This window comes from Hoplias malabaricus, chromosome X2, assembly GCF_029633855.1.
Source record: "Hoplias malabaricus isolate fHopMal1 chromosome X2, fHopMal1.hap1, whole genome shotgun sequence".
In the NCBI taxonomy this organism is placed as follows: Eukaryota; Metazoa; Chordata; class Actinopteri; order Characiformes; family Erythrinidae; genus Hoplias; species Hoplias malabaricus.
In genome coordinates this window covers 12820313-12843280 of record NC_089819.1, presented here as the reverse complement: position 1 = coordinate 12843280, position 22968 = coordinate 12820313, and the positions used below count along the sequence as shown (strand labels likewise).

Here is a 22968-nt window from a genome sequence, read left to right as displayed (position 1 = left end):
GTTTTTCAGATAATCATGATGATTAATGTATTAATGTTTTTAGAGATAGAGAGAGAAAGAGGGAGAGAGATATTCTAATTAATCTCATGTCATTTACATACACTTTTAATTTCACAGTAAACTTGAATAGTTTTCACTTCAAAAGCTGAGTTTAAAAATGCAGGCAAATAGTTTATATGAAGTATATTCATATTAATAAAAAACACAAAACAAAGCCTTCATCTCCAAAATGCCTACTTTCCAAGAGATAGAAAAATATAAGTTGATGTAAAATATTTTAGCAATCCTTTTAGACCTATATATATATATATATATTTGAAAATAAATCCCTCAGTGAAAGTAACATTTTTTATAAAAACACTGCATCTCTGAATGTCACAGAAGCATGTAAAATATCTAATAAATATCTCTTGTAAAAGATTACTAATGCCCACCCCAATACACAGGCAAACATTTGGGGCCTTGCTGCCTTGAAATATTATGTTGAAGACTTGGTTGAATATTTCAACAGACTTTTATTTTTATCTCTACAGCACAGACACAACCCCCCCCCCACCCCCATTTGTTCATCTTCTGAAACCGCTTCAGCCTGTTCAGTGTCAGTGTGGGTCTGGGCCCACAACAACTGATTTGACACAAGGCAGGAACACACCCTGAACAGAGCACCAGTCCATCACCGGTCATCACATGCTCACAGTCACTTACATGTTCACACCTGTGGACAGTTTCACACACTAACCACAATCATATTAATCTATGTGTTTCTGGGATTTGGGAAGAAACTGGAGCACCGGTTGCTCTTCTGAGGAATGGCTGTTTGATTGCTGCACATCTTTTCATACCTCTACTGTTGTCAGCTCACAGCAGAAGGATAAAGCGGAGTGCTGTTTTGTCTCAGAAATAAAAGCCTTATGTACTTTTATCTGATGGTGGCTGTTTTGGTGACACAGCAGGATTGCTAGGTGTCCCAATTTTTTCATATCTTATAAAAAAGAACATATGTACCTTATTACTTAAACCTCTCTTTTAAATGAAGCTTCAATTTTATGCTTCTACATAAAGCACATTCAACAAATAGAGTCATTAAAACACATGCAAATTATTATTCCCACACTCTGCAATCTGTCTCATGATTGCTGACAGGGGCGCTGAAAACCAATACCAAAAAAGAGAGCAAGCATCATTAAGATAAGATCAAAAGCCCTCAAGTTTTGCATGTATCTTTATTGTCTGCCAACTAATCAACATTTATTGCATCCATATGCACTAAATATATTACTCACCTCTGTTTATTAGAGCCGTTACATGTGTAATAGAGCTGATTGAGCAAAAGAATTCTCACATCAGGCTCAACTGTCTGATGCATTTCCAGTTTAATTTAGTCAACACCTGGGAGGGTGTATTTTTAGGAAAGTGTGCAGTGGTCCTGACAGTACTTGCAGCACCATGGTAGACAACAGTAAGACAATAACAGTCGTGCAAAAGTTTGAATTGTCAAATTATATGTTTTGTTGGTTTTAAGTTAAAACAACTCACATTTCTACAAAGAAAATAAAGAAACAAGGCATTTTCCTGCACAATTTAATGCACAATATGTCTGTCCCTAAACCCAGTGAGCTGTCTAACTGGAATGCATTTGACGTCATAGTGTGTGCGCTCCCGACACGTAGGCTGTCCCAGTTCTTAGACACCTCATTATGTTGTCTACTAAGATATCTTAATCTGGATGAATTTAAGGAAGCATCGAACCCTTCCTCAGCCACGAAGGCAATGATGCAACGTGACACAAACAAGCTGTGGCGCTATCGCTCTCTAATTAGAGTGTCTCAATACTCTGCCTCATGAGGACAGATGACCGTTAGAACCGTCAGTGCCTACCTAGACAGCTCTCTAGATTTTGGGACAAACCTCAAGTCTCTTGATATGCTTAGTTTTACAACCTGGAAAAATATACACCATGGAATTAAAAACATGCTACAAATTTGGAACAGATTAAATTGTATGCTTTACTTTTAGTCAATAGGCTAAATTCAGGAAATAAACAGTAATCAATGTGCAGAGATGATTTCTCTGTAGAGGACAGGTAGTTCATTCCTCAACAAAACATGTAATTTATACATATCATATGATCTAACTTCCGCATCAGACCGTATATTCGGTTCCCCCTGCTTATAAACAACATGATCATCACTGATGAGGTTAAAATGGGTCTATTCACTTATGAAGTGTACAAAATATCTTTCATTCTTCTTCTCCCAGTTGTCAGTTTGTGTCTTTATGTTGGTCCAGCAGGTCTATCATTCATTTTAGTTCATTGTGGTCATTCAGAAATACTGAAAGTGAGAGGTAGCATGTCATTACCTCTTCACAAGAAAAAGCATCTCTTCACTGAGCCAGCCAATACTTCTCTCAAAACAGGAAGTAGTCAAACCATCAAATTGGCAGGAGTTCAGGTGGGTTTTCACCATAACAGTACTTGGCCTGGGGGTTTCTGTATGTGTTTTCATGCTGGACACTCTGGAGGGAAACAAAAGAAGAAGGAAAAAGAAAACGATGTCACAAATTAGCACACTCATATGGCCGTCTGAAAAAGCCAAACAATGGGTGTAGACTGGACACAAATGCTAAAAACCTGGGATGCATTTGTGAAGAGCATTTCAAAACCTATTTATAAATATATGTCTACATTAACTCAATATCAAATTATATACTATATATCACTAATTCAAAAACATTTACATCCATCCATCCATCCATTATCTGCTTATCCAATTTAGGGTCTCGGGGGGGGGGGGGGGGGGGGGTCCAGAGCCTACCTAGAATCATTGGGCGCAAGGCGGGAATACACCCTGGAGGGGACGCCAGTCCTTCACACGGCAACACAGACACACACACATTCACTCACACACTCACACCTACGGACACTTTCGAGTCGTCAATGCACCTGCAACGTGTGTTTTTGGGCTGTGGGAGGAAACCGGAGCACCCGGAGGAAACCCACGCGGACACGGGGAGAACACACCAACTCCTCACAGACAGTCACCCGAAGCAGGAATCGAACCCACAACCTCCAGGTCCCTGGAGCTGTGTGACTGCGACACTACCTGCTGCACCACCGTGCCGCCCAAAAACATTTACATTTTTATTTAAAAAAATATGTAGTCAAAAGACACATTTTGTTGTTTTGCCAAATGAAATAAGTATCTTCTACAGAACACAGATTCATTTATTTCACAGTTACTGTTGATTTGCTGAATTTAACATTTAAATGACATCGCCAAATTTGGCAATGTCCATTTTATAATTCATTTTTCCCACAATGTATTTAACCCAACAAATAACCAGAGACTGTGGACTAAAATATGCAGAAAATACCATATTTAGTCTCTTCCTTTTATACACTTATAAACTTATAAATCTGTAAACATTCCTATGAAAATATACATCTTACTTGTTTGCACTGACTGATATACTGGGGACTCTGAGGACATTCTGTATTTCTAACAGAATACAATACAATACTTATACAATATTTTAGTTGAAAATAGTTTAGACTCCTTTATCCACCTCTGTCTGCAAAGTGCTTGCTAGCTTTAACACTCCTGAGCTAAATCTTACGTGCTGAGAATGTACAAAGAGAAGAGGCTTCCTGCATTTTTGACACACACCTGTGAGGAGGTACGGCATTTAGCCAGGCACAGCTCAAAGTGATCTTCTACTGCTGTGAAGAGATTCTGAAACCCCTCAGCTGCTCGATTCAAAAAACGCTCCAGCAGAGGTTGCTGAGACAAACAGTGAGAGAGAATATTCCGTTTATAATCAAAAGCATGAACATTTGTTTAGATGCATTTGGTTTATATTATCTCATGTTACCTCATATATCGTACTTGTTCCTTACATCAATATGGAATCTTGAATCTTTTGCAGATAATTGCTAAAGATGTTTATTTCATTATGATTTCAAACCAACATTTGACAAACTATTTATTATAATCTGGGAGAGAAGAAACTGTGGGTCACATTGGGTTCCAGTTCCTTCCATTAATTTAACTGTATTTGTAACATTACATAAGTAAATTTTATTCTACATTTTAAAAATATGTATGTATCGGCATTGACAGATGTACATAAAGCATCAGACACGCTGGCCTTTACATGTTCCTGTTTATTAATTTAATTTTAGGTCAAATTATGAGAATCTGCACAGTACACATCTGCAGATAAACATCATATTAAAATTGGCTCCCTGTTGAGGACGTGTTTTTTTTTTTGGAAAATAAACAAATAACTCTATTTGATCAGGAGTGGCCAAAGCTGTATATAAAAACACAATATAACAAAGAGAGTGTGGCACAAGAGCTGGAGAATTTAAAGCAAACACTAAAAATGACACAAACTGTCAGGTATGCATTATTACTGGTTCACAATATGGATGAGAGATAATAATAAAAGTGACTGTGTCAACACCTTGTCAGGTTGAAGGCAGCAGGAGACGCAGTACTCATAGACACTGCAGCAGCCATTGGGCAAACAGGTTTTACAGATGTACTGCCTGGAGCTCAGAGCATTCACATTACAGCAACCATTCACCAGCAGGTCTTTCCTCTCGCACACATAACCTGAGACACAGTAACAAGAGGGTTATAACAAAACAAAGGAGCAATACACCGATACCTTTGCACAGTATCTGCATGTGATAATCATGATTACTCATTTTTGATAGACACTACAAAGGAATAACAGAAATGTGTTTATAAATAATTTACAACTAGGTAAATACCTTAAAACTAGGGCTATCATTGTAACTTAATTATTCAAACACATCTGATTCTCAGCTGGTGAAATCAACAGACGTGTGGAATTCCCTTTGCAATATTTACCAAGTTCATCTGTGAGGAGGGTCTTCCCCTGTATGGAGTTCCTACACTGTGTGATCTGCCTGCTGCTGTTGCCCAAGTTGAACTTCACTCTCCATGGTATGTGGTGGTCAGATTCCTTTGCTTGTAGGAGTGTTCGGTCTCTTACAGTTCGCTCCTCCTGTTCACAACACATTAAGGGGTTTAATAAATTAGTGCACAGCTCAAACTAACATTGCAGAATTGTAAACATTCATAAGAATGTCCAATTCAGGGTTGTGGAATCATTGGAAAGGAACACACGCTGGAGGGGGCGCCAGTCCTTCACGGGGCAACACACACACACACACAACCTATTGAAACTTTAGAGTCTCCAATCCACCTAACAACGTGTGTTTTTGGACTGTGGGAGGGAACTGGAGCACCCGGAGGAAACCCACACGGACACAGGGAGAACACACCACACTCCACACAGACAGTCACCCGGTGCGGGACTTGAACCCACAACCTCCAGGACACTACCTGCTGCACCACCGTGCCAACCTGATTTTGTTGTCTTGTCTAAATGTTAATACCTAAAGGTTAATTAAGTAAAAAACACACAACTTTCCTCACTAATATTCATGATTATAAGTGAAAGTATTTCCACTTGAACATCCTCAGATAAGTACAAATCCATCAAATATATTTGAAACATATCTGTCCCTAAGACAGTGTCCCACTCCATGGAGCACAAGCAGTTTTAATTCAGGGCCAAAGAAATTAGATTATATATAAACTCATTAAAAACTGCGCTTTAAACATGTGAATACAATCACTTTCTCATATGTATTTTTTCCATAAATACTTATTTTGGTACATGATGACTGAATTGCAGTAGTTATTAGACTGTTATTTTGGTCATTATAATTTTTTTTTGTCATTATTCACCTGTTTGAGGGTGCTGGTGAGAAAGTAAAGGAGGGACAAGCCGAGAACGACCCCCAGGACCCAGCGTCTGCGCAGAAGGCGGCGGACCACCATGGAGGCTTTCTTCTGGATCTGCACCAGGTCCAGGTACCGCTTCAAGACGAGCAACACAACTACAGCTACTTACACAGACACATTCACGTTCACCATCTTATTTACAGCTTCGGTTACAAACATAACGCCATTTTAATCATCTCGAAAGAGCAACCACGGCTTCGTGAACTAACCCATTTTAGGCCTAAATACATAAGCTAATTTACATTAAAAATGTAGTGTTTAGAAAACAGAGCTTATAAAGCGATCATTTCGAACTTGAATGTATATTTACTGCAGTGTCTTCTATCGGTATCTTGTGGTAAGTTAATGCAGGTTCTTTAACATCAAAACAAAAACACGACGTTTAAATTAGCCGCATAGCAGAAAGCCTTTCTTCGTTTACGCGTTTAATATAAACCAGGAACTTCAAAACAGGCTACAACAACGCCAAACCTATTAAGTAGAAAAATACTCGGTTAAACCGGCTTATGTTTGGATACGTTATTGGATTAAAAAGACAAATGATAGTCTGTGTTGAAAACTGACAGCCGTCTCTAATCTAGCCATGTCCGATTTGTGACTGAATCATTTGTTTCCAACCGGATCTTTTTAAGAAACCGATTCACAGCACCAAATGAATCGAATGATAATAATCGGTGTATCCTTAGACACATTTGTTCATCTAACAGGTTTTAACAGCTTTTTTCAAATAACAAGGATAAATAATACATCTACTCAAACTAATTAAGATAATAATAAGAAATAAATGATAGTTAACTTATGGAAAAAGATCAAACACAAAGTAACACCAGTGGACATTGCGCAGTGAATTATAACAATACAGTAATACAAAAATAAGAGTTTTTTTTTTTTTGTAACAAGAGCATTGACAAGTCCTTTTTAAACCTTGGCCTGATCATAAATAAATAAATAAATAAATAAATAAATAAAGTTACCTTCCGATATGTCTAAAATTCCATTTTGCATCACTAATAAAAATAAAATATTACTTTAATTTCAAAATTCATTTAGACATTTCATGCACTTTCTGTGTATTTGTACATTGCTTTTTATATTTTGTTGTTATTCCTTTTTTATTCTATATTTTGTTTGCTATGTCATTTTGTGCAGTGCTTTGTTTTATTTTGTGTTGAGGTTATTTTCTTTTTATTATTTACTTTGCTTTGATAACCATTTTTCACTCTACAAACACACACACACACACACACACACACACACATGCACGCGCGCGCGCACACAAGCGCACACTGACAGTTTGGAGGAATCGGTTCAATTGAATGAACCGAACTGAACTGAATCTCTTTTCACAACAGAATGCAGAACAGGAAGTCGGACGTGATTGGCTGCTCCTTATGAAAGCCTCTCCTATTGATGACGTAGATAGCTTTTAGCTTTAGCAGGCTAATGCTGCTGGTCTGTGTTATGAGGGTCGAAATGATGGTGAGGCTTTGTGATTTCTATTTTAAAAATTGGATTAGTGTACACTGTTGTCTTACAGTGGCTTTACTAATGTAACAGCACCTAATGTCGACCTACAGTGAGATTCCTTCCTCCGTCTTTGAGAGGTTTGCTCAAAGTTGTAGATTAGGCTATGGTGTAAAACACTTAAAGACCTTTTATGGTTCTAATACATTATACTGACTCTTTTGCTATATATTCACGATTACAGTTTTTGAAGAAATTGAAGCCAAAAGTGCCAGTTTCTAAATTCACATTTAAAAATAACATTTTAGGTTGCATTTTAGTTTCAGTAATTTAAAGAGACAATTAATCCATAAAGAAAAATACTGACTATTTGTAAGATAGCCCTTATTTCAGTGTTTCAGGGCCACAATATTTTGAAAGGCTAGTTAATCCCCTTTCAGATGATGTATGTTGAAAGTGGGAATGTGTTGTATGTATGGATATATTAAATTTTTCATGGTATCTACTTTTGGATGATTCCACATTCTCTTTCCACTTACACAAAATGCAAACACTGAAAAATTGATAAGAACTTTTTTCTCTGAAAAATTGTGGAAAGACAAAACTGTATTTGTTCTTTGTTATATCATTAGAAAAGAAATAAAAAGTAAGAAATTAAGTATGAAGTTTTTCAACCAATACCATATTTTCTAATTTAATTAAAAATAATACAAATGGGGATACAGTTATCTGCACCCAATTGTTGCATTACTTGATCATTAGCTCAGGGTTGAAGATATGTTTATCTTATTGGTAACCAACTAGCATATTTATGACAGTAATTAAATTATGATTAAAAGTGTTTTACGACCAGAAAATAAAATTGACTTTACATTAACAAACTATGTATGGCTCTTAAATTGCAAAATAGTTGGAAAACTACACTAGACTGAAAAATGAATGGAGCTTACTGTAAAAGAGAGCCAATAAGGATTTTTAATACCAGCTCTGAATTTGACTTTATTTTAAGTAATCTGTTTCTAACTGAATAATTGTAACAATCCCACTCAGGTTTGAAAAGGTTGCTACACTGATCTTTGCCAAGATGCATTATTTGTCTTCTAGCCCCAATCCTTTAATGAAATTCTCTTCTCTGTGTGATTGTACTTGTTTGAAGTGTTGATGTTTTTTTTTTCTTCACAGATTTACAGCTTCTGGTGATAAAGTTGGCGCCATGCAGAGACGCCACAGCAGCAACACGGACGGCATGCCGCCTGAAAGGTCATAAGCATCTCAGACTCATTTAAAGATCAGTGTGAACCTGGAGTTTTAAAGCGTGCCTGATAGTATATTTATAGCAGTGAAACACCTGGAGAGCCTTTCTGCATGAAATAAAATATAAAGTGCTAGTTCTGTCATTGTCAGTTGTTAAATAACTAATGTAATACATTTTTAAATGAGCAGTAAGAAACTCTGATCAGATTTGTTACTAGGCCAAAGATAAACAAAAGAGTTTTTTTTAAAAGACCAGACTTCAAATATATTAAAGTCCCTATCCTTTCATGATTAAGTCCCTAAAAAGCATATTTTTTCCTAAAAATGTCATATCTAGAAGTTTTTCCAAGGGCAATATCCCCTTATACCTTAAAAGTGGTGTAGATAGAACTCTACAACATCTACAGTCAGTGTGTACCAGTTTATGAATTTGCAGTTAGTCACTATCTCCTCCCACACTTCCAATTTTTCATCTGCAGCTTCAAAGACCTGTGAAGCAATTTGACAGAATTTTAGTTAGTTAGCTACTTACTTTTTATGTCAGAAACCATGTGAATCCACATATTTGAGATGGCCTTTGAAAGACTGCTGTTTGAATGATGAAATACTTAGCCATGGTGTTGATGGCTTATTTAGCTCATGATGCTTTAACATTTTATTAACATTGTAAAAACGCTTAGTTTTTCAATTTTTGCTGTCCTTGAAATACTGTGACAAACAATGCACAGGACACAAGTGTGGATAAGTCTTTGTACTATAAGAAAATAAAACAAATACTGCATTATTACACATATGATGTTCACAAAATATATCTGGCTTCCTAGCTGCACTTTGTAAATGCTGAAATAATTTTGATAGCATTTTTTTTGCGATATCAAACATCGCTTTGTTTTACAGCCCCTTTAAAGCAGCGCATTATTTGTTCTTCTATTATATTCTATGCTCTTCTATTATATCAGTATATTCTGTATTTGGCTCTTTAATGGATCAATGGCCTGAATGTCTCCCTTTTCTTTGTATGGACCTACAGGAACCGGAGCCAAACTCTTGGATCTGAGAGTAGTCTGGATGAAGGGGGGGTGTTTGAATCTCTAAAACCAGACTCACCCTCTTCTCCTCAGCAGCTCTTCTCTGGACTGGTTGGGGTCTCTGCTGGCACTGTGACCGCAGCCCCTTTCCAGGCTGCTGGACTTGTTCTGGGATCTCCTCCAGAGGTCTTCATCCAAATGACTGCTTCGTCCAGGGAGGAAGGCCCTCACCGAGCAGAAAGCACACCCTACCACCCTCGCCCTCCACAGCATCATCATCACCATCATCATCATCATTTCCACCAGTCCGGACAACACCGATCGTCACTGCTCCATTCCGCCTCTTCAGCCGAGAGACACAGCAACCGAGATGATGGGGGTGAGGCCTTGTGAACTTTCTTAAAGCGATGATTAATATAAGATAGCAGTTGGGCCATGTGGCATGTCTGTGAACTTTCTGCATGAGAGTAAAAGACAGCTCTGATTGGGACACTCGAATGATGTACCAATGATATACCAATGTACTCTTGTTCAATTTGCGTTCATGTTTTTGCTGTGTGAGGAGGTTGCTCTTGCCACACTGCAACACATCATGCTCCGTGCGCAGGCAACAGTTCTCGCCATTGAGATGAATAGGATACAGCACCACTAGCTAAAAATAAGAGGGGATCAATAGGTACTTTATACTGGTACTGTATAAACTGAATAGGTACTATATATAAATGACATTATTTACGTGAGGAACATTAGTAGATATTGCATTAATAAAAGGTATGAGGTGGGTTTAACTGGCAACAAATAAGTCTCCCCTTTACTCATATGCAGTCAATTAGCCAATATACATTTAGTTTTATGATGTCCCTCTCTTTAATTGAACTTGCACTGTAGGTAGGGCTGGGCAGTTAATAGAAAATGAATCAAAATTGACATTCAGAACTAGACATACTCTTGTCTATATTGATTATATTGATTCTGTTATGTCCCCACCTAAACGCAGAGGCTGATCAAGCGATTCAAGCAGCTAATACCGTCACTGCAATATTTCACTGAACTATGAGAGTCAAATATACAAAAACAAAATAATCATTCATGAATTGTAATCGTGGTAAAATGTACAATTAATTACAATTAATCATGATATTGATTTGCGCTCATATCGCCCAGCACTAACTGTAGATATCGCTAATGTAACAAACAACTCATTCAAACAAAAACAAGACAAAGTTTAACTGATGATTTTCAAATTATTGAAAAATTGATACATACAAATATAAGTAGTGTTTTTTCCAGAAAGTGACAATATATTATTATAAAAATAATTGTCTAAGAAATACATTTTTCAATCAATTTTCAACCATGATTTTAATTTAGTTCTAAATGTGGTCTAAAATACTGGTGACGGTTTAGTTTATGTATGAACTAAATTTCTTACTTTCAGGTGATGAAGCATCTGCTCCTGCTCCTGCTCTGTCTGAGCTCAAAGCTGTAGTCACATGGCTGCAGAGAGGGCTGCCCTTCATCCTCATCCTCCTTGCTAAAGTCTGCTTCCAGCACAAGCTTGGTGAGAGCTTAATTGTTTTCCATCTTCATTACAAACATGATTTCAATATTAAATGACCACTGCCCAAAAGTGTTTATTTCACTAAATAGAAAAAAGAGAGATTAATAACCAGCAGGAGGGGAAGAAGAACAAAAATGGGGATGGATTTTAAGTATTTCTTTGTTCACTAAGAGAGGTTTTGTGTGGAATCTCAGATGCCATGCTTAGGATGTTAAAGATGTGCTATTACTTCTTTAACAGCTTCTTAAAGCGATACAACACTTTTGTGGGATAAAGATTATGACTTATTCCACTTAAAGCCCAGTATAAACTTTGTGATGATAGCGGTCTTGCGCTGTTTTGACACCTTAAATAATGCTGCAGTTAAAATCATCACAGGATGCAATGAAGCTTTTCTGGTGATAAACCCACTCTGAGAGAAAATTCTTGCTTCATTAAAAGCCATAGAAAAATCATAGCAGTTATCACCCTGAGGTTCAGGACAAACCTTTTTAATACTGACTGATGTTATATGTCCTCTGATTATAATAAAGTAATAACGTTTATGCTGAGGGTTTATGCTTCACATACATGAAACACTAAATCTAAATTTGTCACTTTGTGATTGTGTCTATCAGGTATTGCTGTATGTATTGGGATGGCCAGCACATTTGCCTTTGCTAATTCTACTCTGAAGCACCAGGTGTCACTCCGGGTAAGTGTAAGCCTCCATGCTAAACACAATATTAATTTAACAGAACAGGCCACATAAAGGTCAGACCAAGTCAGCAAACATGGGGAATTTTACACATTTTTATAATACTTAATTAATTCACCTAATTCTTCCCAGTATTTAAAAGATTAAGGTCTTCTGTGTGTAAAAACTTAATTAATCAGTTTTCTTTTTTGCAGGAGGAGAGATCCATTTTCATTACTCTTTGGATTCTGGTGTTTCTTGCAGGCAATATTGTCTATGTGTACTATACTTTCAGTGCTGAGGAGCTGCACAACAGGTCAGTGTGTACAGGGTCTGCTAGAGTCAAGTTTTCATGGCCATGCATCAATCGGCAATTGTCCCTCCATTTTACACCCTAGATTTTATTTTTTGTTTCTGTTTTAAAGCTGAATGGCCTGCTTTTTTCATTTATGTAACATCTTGTTTTCATTTTTTATCTGTATTTCTGTTTACATTCTTTCTGTAGGATCATGTATGTTTTCCCATCATGTGAGTATTTAGTTCTTTGTCAATTATTGTCTATTTTATTGTTTTTAATCACCTTTTTGTTTAAATCCCACACCACTATGTCTTAGGCTGTTTATTCTTGACTGTAACATCTGATCTCTGTGATTCTACCATGGTCAATAAAGACACAGCACTTTTACATTAGCTTATATTGTAACTTAGAATAATTGCAGTGCAGAGCTTTCCAGGCATCTGAAAGTGAAGAGATAGGGGAAATTTTTTTTGTTTATTATGTTCAGGTTTTCCACACATCCTGGAAACAAAACCTAAAAAAAAAAGTGTTAAATTTTTCTGTCATGGAAAACAAGAAGAATATTGATTAAATACATTTTGGAAATATAATTGAAATGCTGGAAAAGAGTGTAAGTGGACCATAAAAACACTGTATATTTAGCTTCTACTGCTCAGATTAACCCTTTATATCTTTTCAAATTATAACAGAAGTCAGGTTTAGTTGTATGTGTGTGGAGTATATGAAAATCTTTCAAAAATTACAGAAAATACACAGATGTAAGTAAATCACGCACAGACCAATTAATAAATAAGTCCATGTTGACTAATTTCAATTCATTATTGAGCATTGTTTTGTTAGCTGTACTGTCATGTACCTAAATTATGGGGTCTGTCCTGGAAAAGTCCTGCAAAATGATTTCCTAAAAAACACAAAATGTTATGAGCTATGTAAACTGTCTGGCTTGTGTTTAGTTTATACATAGTTTTAATTGTAATATGTACTTAACTACCTAGTTTTTTTTTAAATGAGAATGTGAAACTCCCAGGTACCTAAGGCATGTCAAGTGTGAACATGGTTTTAATCAAATACATACTGTTTCTTTGTTGGGAAAGACTATAATATTTAACAGCCACTTGCGTTGTTCTCCTCCACAGCCTTATTTTTGCGAAGCCGAATATTAATAGTTATGACTTCTTCGATCTGATCTGGGTAGTTGGAATCACAGACTTTATCCTGAAGTACATCACTATTGCTGTCAAGTGCCTCATCCTCTTCCTACCCAAAATCCTCCTTGCTTTCAAATCCAGGGTAAGAAACTAAAATATTTATTTTTCGTTTTGTCAGACTTGTCAGACTATTTTAGATGCAGGCACTTCATGCAACTGGCTTAAAACATTCACTCGTGTTTTACAAAAATCTCCACAAGAGGTGCCATTTAGTATTTCACATCAATGAAGCTCATTGTTCTTATTTATTTGGTGGATGAATTTCCCCAGGCTGTGATACTGAAGTGTTTAAAATGTCAGCACTACCGTGACAATATTATTACAGTGTAAATTTACATTTTGAAATGATAATGTTTATTAATTTGTATTGTCCCCGTTTTTTAAATAAATAAATAACAAATATCAGCACAGTGATGGTCCAGATGTAAATTTTTCTGCAACAGATGAGCTACGTATTTGTATGTAGCTTGGAACTATATGATTGGCATTATTAATAATGTAGCTAGTGAGTGCATATTGTCACTGTCCAAAAAATATCTGTAAAATAATAACATAATAATAAGATAGGAGAAGGGGGAAAAATCTTCTCAACTTTCAATGGGAGTCAATGTAAAAATGTTATTCAAAGTAATTTTGGAAAATTACTGGTCCATTCATTCATTTGGAATTGGTCCATTCATCATGAAATTTTCACACAATGTGAGGGACAGCTGTTGTTTTCAGATGATGGAGTAAACTAAAAATTAGCAAAAGTACAATATACGAGGTAGGTGTACCTAATTAAATGTCAATTGTGTATATACGTACACTATGTAGACATCTTCCCATCCAGAGTTTCTTCTGGATTTTATGTTATTAATAGTTTGTCTCCCTTTGTTGCAGCAAACTGTTCAGGTCCAGCTTTAGTCTAGATGTTGGAACGTGTTTTGAGGATTTAGCCATTACAGCTTTAGTAAGGTCAGATACTGATGTTGGACAGTTACTTTCAGATCAGACACCACTCTAATTGGTATTGGATGAAATTCCATTTCTTCTGATAACACAGATTCACTGCAACCCAGTGCTTGAGGACTTTATATGGCTTTACCTGACACTTGACACTGGGCCACGGTGAAGTTAGACTCATGTGCAACTGCTCCAAAGAATCTCTGTAGACATTATAAAAGTTGTGTGCACAATCTGTCCAGAATGAGCACATCCTAAAGTAGCAGAGTACACAAATTACACATTTTGTGGCGTATACATATGCTTGACTCCTTATTTGACTTTCTAGAGGTGCGTGTATATGGCATTCATAAAAATGGCCACCCTTAGGTCACAGAGTGTGATCTTCCAGTTCTGATAAACAAGCCAATCAATGGTGGCTGTCTCCCTGCCTGCGTGGTTGGCTTCCTGGCAAGCAGTATGTGAGCTCATGATCCCCAGAGAGCAGGAGTGAGGTCACCTCTCCCTGGAGTGCGCACGCTCACGTAAACGTGCACATGCAGGTTTGTTTTTATACAGCGTCAGGACTTGAGGTCATACATAGGTCTCATAAATGCATTATGTAATTAAGTCCTATTCAGTACTGGGCAGAATTGAAAGACTACCCTTCAGTTATCTTCTTTCCATCCACTAAAACCTTTAATTGTAAGAGATACATTTCTGAGCAGTTTAGATATGCGTGTACTTACATAAAGAACTTTTTAAAAGAAAATAGGACTATCAACAACCATATAAGTCCATACAAAACATGTACAACAACAAACCTGTTTGGCATCAGTCCAGCTGGACTTTAAAGCTTTTATCTTTGATAGACAGGAGAAAATCAAACTCCATTATTGATTTGATTTAAATCTAGAAAAAAACTGTCATTGTCCTTTCTTCTGAGAAAACAATTCTGTGCTATGGGTTTGACAAATGTATAGCAGTCAAAAATAAGGACATAGACGTAATAGAAACACAGTTAGCAAATCAAACAAAGAAGCTGGTGGTGTCCTCAGAACAATGGACCACCCACCACAGAGCTCAGGCAACCAACTTTTGAGACGGAACTATAGAGGTTTAAATAAAAAAACATTCCTGCTGATTTCTCTGGAACATAATTGAAGCTAATAAAAAAAATCTCTCTCTCTCTCTCTCTCTCTCTCTCTCTCTCTCGGATGGGTGCATAAACACGTTATTTGTCCTGTTTTTTAAATTCTTTTTGAAAGTCTTTTTTTTTTTTTTTTTGGAAGTATGTTTTAATTGCTCTTTAAAACATGATTTAAATAAAGGGGGTGTAAAATCTCTCCCCCTCTCCCTCTCTCTCATGCACACACTCTGGAGTTCAGTCATCTTTGTGTTTGGGTTTTTTTTTTCCCCTTGCAGAAGGGAAGCCTGGATGGAACTCCCCATAACCACCCGGTAGTCCAATCAGTGTTTGTGCTCCCTGGACATCATGTGAGCCAGACGTGCTCCCCTACACACACTCGTTATTATCACTCACGTACACACACTCTTTCCACACACACTTTCCATGTCCTGTGCTGTGCCCAGGTGGCCCACTGTCAGGCGATGAAGTCATGGCCACACAGTCAGCCTTTCTGCCTCATTACTGAGCCATGCTGAGCATTATGGCTATAAACACACACACACACACACACTCAAGTTACTGCTTGTTAAGACTTTGCACTCATTTGACCATGGAGAGCCTTTGTGATCTGCTATAGGTCTCTTAAAAATGTTATTGTTTCATTTTGAAGCTTTTAAGCTAGTGCAATATGTTTTAAAAAAACTACAACATAAAGATTAATCAGTGTTTTAATCAAATACTGCCCTACTTGGATAAAGATTAATGAAACACATGGTTCCCTGCCCCAAGGGATGTCCCCCATTACCCCTGAGTGGCCTGTTTTTAAAAATTATTTCTTTTATTGTTATTACGGATGCTTACTGTCAAAACCAAGCAGAAATGAGACGGCCCCCTGTGATGAACACTGGTCCCACTTTTTAGCATCTGGCCAAGGTCCAGTTTCAGAGGGTCTAATCAGACGAGAAGAGATGAGGAGAGGAAACAGTTTGGTGCAAACTCTGGCTAAGATGAATTGCCTATGCAGGCAGGGTCACAAGACCCCGGCAGGCATCTCGCATGCATCCAGACAGGGTGATTAATTGCTGTCAGAGAAAATCCAAGCCATCATTATGCATATGGAGCTATAGCAGTCACTCTCTCAGTGGGAGGATGATGTTATTTGTGTTTGGGACTTGTGCATGTGTTGGAGCAGTTTTCCTTCTATGCCTACGAAGGCAAAAATTAAAAACCTGTCCCAGTCTTCCATGTATCCCAAAAGTAATCAATCAGCCAAGACATGATTTGGTGTCTGAATTTTGCTTGTTTAGTTTTGCACTTTAGGAAGTAACAGTAGATTGAAAGATTACAAAGTTCCTCAGTAATTAGCATGTTCTAAAGTGCATGACTAAGTGTAGTCCTGTCATATGACTGTGATAAATAATACTCTATAAATAGTAGAAGTTAAGAAATGAGTTATTCTTTTTCCTGACTTTTTTGCTTTCTTTCCTAATAAACCTTGTAGCGTTAGGCTGAAGATGAAAACGGACAGCTCACATAAACAAACAGTATTCACTGCTGCTGTATGGGAAAAAATCTCAAATTCTTTTGTCAAACTCTCCTTTTTAAAGGCCAAATTGACGATTATTAGTAGGGTTTGTTTTAGTCAGAGGAGGATACATTAAATTGTTGGGTCTTGGTTCATCTTCTGAGGGAGTTATTCTTTGCCGCTCTCACATCAGTTTGATCCGTTTGAGCTAGGGCCTAGGGATGTAAAAGTGCTCTATAAAAATGTGATTGAACATAATTCTCCTCTTTGGGGGCTGTGTGAACATGGTTTCGGATCATAACTTATCATTAAAATGCTTTCTTACTAAAACATTACAACAAGAACACACTGTGTAATTGGTGTAATATATAAAAACTGGTTAATTCCTCTTGTGGAGCATTTTGGTAAATGTGAGTGATGATTAAAAACTTCCTTGAAGTTCCTAAAAACTGAAAACTAGGATTAAAAAAAATAAGAATAACAGGTTTTGCTTTAATGTCTTTTATACATGTATATTAATGTTTTCCTATTCTCACTAACTGATAATATTTTAGAGCTATGAGTAAATTAAAATGGTCCTGTATCCATCAGAAAGGTTGACTGCCTTCCTTGGTGTAAGTGGGTAGCAGGTGTTCAGTGTGTCTGCCAGTTTTCTTTGCAGTGCGGCTAAATTTTCTGTCATGCCAGAAGACTGTGGAGTGTTGGTCAGTTGCCACTGTTTAGGCCTAGTTTAAGGGCTTTTTTTCCCGCTCCCAGGCCCTTTTAAATCATGTGGGAGAGGGGCACCTGCAGTAAATGAATGAGTGAGTCAAATTCAGTGAAATTCACAGTTTCTCATGTGACTTTTTTTCCCCTCTCCCTCTCCTCTTTGCTTGTGCTTGATGTCATTCTCTTCTTAGCTTAAGTGCTGGCACTTTTAAATGTCCCACATCATTTTTAGCATTCAGCTGAGCATGAGTGTGAGCTTTTATCCTTAATTAATGTGTGAATCCTTAACAAAGATGTGAAGTTTGCAGTAACAGCAATTCTACATTAAAGATACTGATTTATTAAAATGCTTTTTCATTGAGAAATTCTTGTGCATTCCTTTGTGACTTTTATATAATTAAGCTTTGCTAATTTGGAAAATAAAACTGGGAGAGATATGTCTTTAGATCTACGATAGTTTGGATATCCTCTTTTTTTTTTTAATCTTTTGTGATTATATAGAGATTTAACTGTAACTACTGCTTGTAGACGCAGACCCTCAGTTGTGCGTTTGTGTAATCTCTCAAAAGAACTATGAGACGATTCGGCGCTGTGGATACACTATGGAGCACCGGCACATATCAGCACAAATTTACCATATCCAATACCAAGCATAGACAAGAGGGGTTTAATCATTAAAGCAGTGGATTGTGTTCTGTTTCTTTTTCAAAAAAGAAAAGGATGTGGAATGAAATGTCGGGCACATGCAGTTATCAATTATTATAATATTTAGATTTCGGATAAGTACTGGCCTTAGATTAGCAATCTCAAAATGATGTTTGCGGTGTCTAACACCTGCTGTGTTTTTGCTATCAGGGAAAGCTGTATTTACTGATAGAGGAGATGAGTCAGCTGTTCCGTGCTTTAGTTCCTATCCAGATGTGGTACAAGTACATCATGGGGGAAGATCCATCCAGCAGCTATTTCCTGGGTGCATCACTGATAATAATCTACAGCCTGTGCAAGGTAAATTTCTATGAACACATTGCACGCCATTGTGTATGTGTGTGTGCGTGTGTGTGTCTGTGTGTGCGTGTGTGTGGTAAAGAAAGAAAACATCATCACTTTGAATGTTATATTTCTAATGAATTGCCAGATCTGTCTTTAATGACTTTTTGTTTCTTTGTAAGTGCAAGGACGTGTATATTGTAGAAACAATAGATGTTTTATCGCCTGCTGATTTACCTACAAATTTCATGAGACATTTCACCCCACAGCTGCAGCCCAGCACCTGAAAACGAGATTGCTGTAATACGTTGAAGAGTTTTATTCAAGGACAGAAACTTATTACAGGAGCCAGTTGAGCAGATCAAAAAAGGGTGCTGCTGTTAGATATATCATTGTTATGATCTTATTTTTACCCCCATTACTTTCTTTCTGCAGTCATTTGACCTTTGTGGAAGAGTATCAGGCATACGGAAAGCCTTCGCTGTTTTGTGCAGTTCTCAGGTCGGTCTTTTCTCACTCTTCATTTGACCATATTCACACAGAACAGCAGTCTCTATAATGTTCATGCACTCTTTGCAGTCAGTAATTCAATGTGATTTATGATTGAGATGGGTATGCTGATATGAACGTATACTGTTTTGTCAGTGTGCTGTGTTCTGAATGAATCTTCTAATCAAAAATTGTTTTATAAAGTTTAAACAACTACACCGCTGTTTGCAGTGTTGTTACAAGGGTTGGGCAGTATGGCAAAGCATATAGACACACAAAGACATTCACAATGGGTTTCACAATATTAGGTGCATTGGAGCAGGTGAGCTTAATAATGCTCTCTTTGTAATAAAACATGGATACGGTCAGCCCACTCTAGTTAATACTTTTAAAAAAACGCAATGTGTGGTTAAAGGTAAACTTAGCAAACATGGAGTAGCAATATGTTGAGGAGTAATATGTATCAGCGCATAATTATTGTTTGTGGAACCAATATATTTTCCATGCCTAAAATACGTAGTGTTGTTTAAATAGTTTAGGAGGTGGTGCATGAACGTTTTGTGTTTATGAGTGTGTGTTTGTTTCTCAGACGTACGGTATGAGAGCCAGCAGTCAGCAGTGCAGCGAAGCAGGAGATGTGTGTGCGATCTGCCAGGCTGAGTTCAGAGAGCCAATTGCTCTACTCTGCCAGGTAATACTTGCAAAAACACAGTGAGAATACATGCCTGGGGCACTCCTAATGGCACGCTAATATATATTATGTCATAATTTCTTCAATTTGTACTTAGTGTTTTTAATGTACACTGTTCAGTTGCTGTAGTATATAATAATCATACAGTCATAACATATAGATATGTGAATGTTATTTCCCAGAAGTTGTATTTAAAAAATGTATTTAACAGATTGTTCACACTTTATTGTAGGTCAGATGCCAGGGGTGGGGGTTTTCATAATGCATTCATAATGTAATGTAATGTATAATAAGATATTGGTGTAGGTTTATGTTATTTCTCATGAAAGGCTTAGGTAAGTATCCTGTAGCATTAGACCAGGACGGACACAAAACATTATTCAACATGAATGCAGTCTTAAGATTGAGTGCATAAAGTCTGTTTGAGATTTATTGTCACTTTTTTATTTAAATGTAGGTGTCAAGTGAGTTTGAGGTGTGAGTTTGAAATGTGGCATTAGCAGAGTATTTTTATGTTTGTGTTTTATATACAGCATTGTGTAATGGTTTTAAATGATATTTAAAAATGATAACTGAGCAGTAAGAGTTTTGGTTCTAAAAAAAAAACAAACATAAGCAAACTTTATATTGGAATAAAATCAAATAACATTATTTTTGTAAGTAGTGATCTTTTGTTTGTGAATGTATTTGTTTAACACTTTGTAGCAGTCTACTTTTATTTGATGTTATCATCCAATACTTACTTTTACTGGCTAATAGATACTTAATTATATTAATTTGTGTGTTGTAGAACAAACCAAATCCATGCGATCAAGAAAAATATCAGGAAACAAACTTTGTTTTTCGCATTAGCTCACAGCATCTTTTTATCATCAATTTATAGAAAAAATTAAATCTTTTACTTTTATTTTTAATTTTATACAAGCACCATGCTGAGAAGGTAAATGATTTTAAATAATAATACACTTAGCTGCCTGTGATTTATTTTTAACTAGAAAATTGCATCATATTGTCATTTTTGTCTTGCAGCATGTGTTCTGTGAGGACTGTCTGTGCCTGTGGTTCGACCGAGAGCGAACGTGTCCGCTTTGTCGCGCCGTCATCGTGGAGACTCCTCGCAGCTGGAAGGATGGCACCACTTCTGCTCACTTTCAGATCTACTAACCACAGGGAGTACTAGGCCGACAGGGTGTTCACACGCAGAGCTCATTGCTTTTATTTGCTCCTTTTTATGTTCTAGGATGCTTGACACATGTGCACTACCCAAAATGTAATCTTGACAAGTGTGAACATCTTAAAATAATAAATGAACTCTATTTGGTCAAACACTTTCTTATCCAATGCTTCTTCTGAAATCAAGAGTGTTATTAAGGAACTTGCCTGGCTTCACTGCTGTATGGGGAGGCTGTAGACTACATGATGGAACATTTCTATGAGGATCAGATGGCAATCAGCCACGTGAACAAGAGTTTCAGGTACAGATATTGGATGATTATTTCAGGATAAAAAAAAACAAACACTCAAACTCATCCCAAATGTATTGATTATCCTGATACTGGGGGCTTTATGACACACTAACCAACATTTGCAGTGTGCATTATACTTTTATTTGTTATTGTACAAAATACAAGGAAATAACGTCTTGTGCATTTTACCCGTCCCTGGCAATGAACAAACACACAGAGCGGTGGGCACCTCAGCTGTGGACTGAGGTAGGAGAACCAAGCCTTTCCTTCATTCCCACCACCCACAATTTTCCTGCAGGTTGTGAAGGTCAAGCCAGACACTTTGCAGTCCCAAGCCCACTTCTTTATCTAGTAGGCCCCTGTTGAGCATGTTGACCCTAATGCAATATACTGACTGTGTATCATATTCCTATTCCACTGGCGTTAAATGTGCCTAGTAATAAATTAAAGAGTTCTGTACATTTCTTACAGTAATGTCATATTCAGGATCGTCATACGTATTGACTACATTTGAGATGATTTCACTTGTCAAAATCACATTATTTGCAGTGTGCCATTGTACTCTGTCTGTGCTATGTTTTTGTTTATCAGTGTATTGATAAATACATTTGTGCTTTCACTGAATGTGATGTATAGGATTTACTTTATTCAAAGGTCTTTGTTTTGATATGCATAAAATATATTACTCAGTTTTCTTTTCATCATTTTTGTTGTAATATATTTTACTAATGTGGAAACAATCACTTTTGAGTTTAAGAAATTCCATCATTTATTTCTATAAATGATAAAACACTAAGAGTTGGTAAATGTTTTATTTTTTTTGGTCATACCTTCTTTAAAGCACAGTCTGCTCCTTATATTTACTTAATGGTATCCACAACCATTGCTTTATTGCAGGCAAAATTGCCTAATTTTGATCTTTTGTTACGTTACATAACAAACAATGTCTTCTCTGGAAAAAGAAAAGGTTCTTTGTTATATACTGTTGCTGTCCAGTCAGTTACATAACCTGGAGCTTAAAAAAACAAAATCAATAAATTCTTTGAAGGTCCTGGACAGATCTGTTGTAAAGATGTAAACAAGTTCATTTAGAGTGGTTTGATTTGAAACAGCAGAGTGGAATTGTCCATCAGAATGATCTGATCTGATACTGTAATACGGTTATTTAAAGCTGCTTTGTGATAACGTCAGTTGTAAACTTTTGATTGAATTTCATTTGAATTGTTCCCAGACCACAGAAAAGTTTATGCTACTAATATCCATTCATACACCAGGCATGGTAAGGCAAATTATTCTCTGAAAAAACAGTTCTTATTTTCAGAGTTTTGACTATTTTACCGTAATCAGCGTTTAAGAGCTCTGGAGGCATAAGTGCATTCAAACCTATTTTTTTTACAGTGTAAATTTTCTTCATTTGTGTTGCAGACATAATGACCTTAGGTTCTTTTCACTTCCACTGTAAAGAATCCTCAGATTCTCTGTGCACTGTATGTGTGCACATAAAAGATCTTTGCATGGTAATGTATTACTATAGAAAGTTTCCACTTGTGATATAAAAAATGCATCCTTATGATAAATTGAAAAGGCTTTTTATTTTCAGAAATGACAAAAAACACAATATCAAAATGGTAGAGGTAAAACACATCATTAATATAAAAACAAATTGTACAAATAATAAATATTACCACCAGCTGTTCATAATTTAGCTTGTAGAAAA

At 36.7% G+C, this 22968-nt stretch overlaps 2 protein-coding genes across 3 annotated transcripts; one reads left to right on the top strand and one right to left on the bottom strand.

Annotated features, from left to right (window-relative positions):
• Positions 1–584: 584 nt before the first annotated feature.
• On the bottom strand, positions 585–6426 carry LOC136677039 (SREBP regulating gene protein). Its single transcript, XM_066654395.1, has 5 exons — positions 5787–6426; positions 4881–5037; positions 4468–4619; positions 3669–3782; positions 585–2517 (listed from the first exon to the last, which is right to left on the bottom strand). Exons 1-5 carry the CDS (start codon positions 5877–5879, stop codon positions 2434–2436), a joined length of 600 nt encoding a protein of 199 aa, XP_066510492.1. The 5' UTR covers positions 5880–6426; the 3' UTR covers positions 585–2433.
• On the top strand, positions 5839–22763 carry LOC136677038 (E3 ubiquitin-protein ligase RNFT2-like). 2 transcript variants are annotated; one of them, XM_066654394.1, is made up of 11 exons: positions 5839–5912; positions 8490–8567; positions 9592–9968; positions 11028–11150; positions 11768–11844; positions 12042–12142; positions 13261–13414; positions 18474–18623; positions 19041–19106; positions 19684–19785; positions 20815–22763. In XM_066654394.1, the coding sequence occupies exons 1-11, from the start codon at positions 5878–5880 to the stop codon at positions 20947–20949; spliced, it is 1398 nt and encodes a 465-aa protein (XP_066510491.1). In that variant the 5' UTR covers positions 5839–5877; the 3' UTR covers positions 20950–22763. The 2 variants fall into 2 exon arrangements, with proteins under 2 accessions (XP_066510491.1, XP_066510490.1); XM_066654393.1 differs by lacking the exon at positions 5839–5912 and adding an exon at positions 7261–7322.
• The last annotated feature ends 205 nt before the right edge of the window (positions 22764–22968 follow it).

What these genes read in the sequence shown, in the direction of transcription:
- LOC136677038 (XM_066654394.1), top strand. Translation starts at nt 5,878, where the DNA reads ATGGAGGCTTTCTTCTGGATCTGCACCAGGTCCAG. An exon ending in TGGATCTGCACCAGGTCCAG is followed by an intron (nt 5,913 to 8,489) that starts GTACCGCTTCAA and finishes TTTTCTTCACAG; the next exon opens with ATTTACAGCTTCTGGTGATA. An exon ending in GCTGAGGAGCTGCACAACAG is followed by an intron (nt 12,143 to 13,260) that starts GTCAGTGTGTAC and finishes TCTCCTCCACAG; the next exon opens with CCTTATTTTTGCGAAGCCGA.
- LOC136677039 (XM_066654395.1), bottom strand. Translation starts at nt 5,879, where the DNA reads ATGGTGGTCCGCCGCCTTCTGCGCAGACGCTGGGTCCTGGGGGTCGTT. An exon ending in TCACCAGCACCCTCAAACAG is followed by an intron (nt 5,038 to 5,786) that starts GTGAATAATGAC and finishes TGTTGTGAACAG; the next exon opens with GAGGAGCGAACTGTAAGAGA. An exon ending in GCTGCCTTCAACCTGACAAG is followed by an intron (nt 3,783 to 4,467) that starts GTGTTGACACAG and finishes TGTTTGTCTCAG; the next exon opens with CAACCTCTGCTGGAGCGTTT.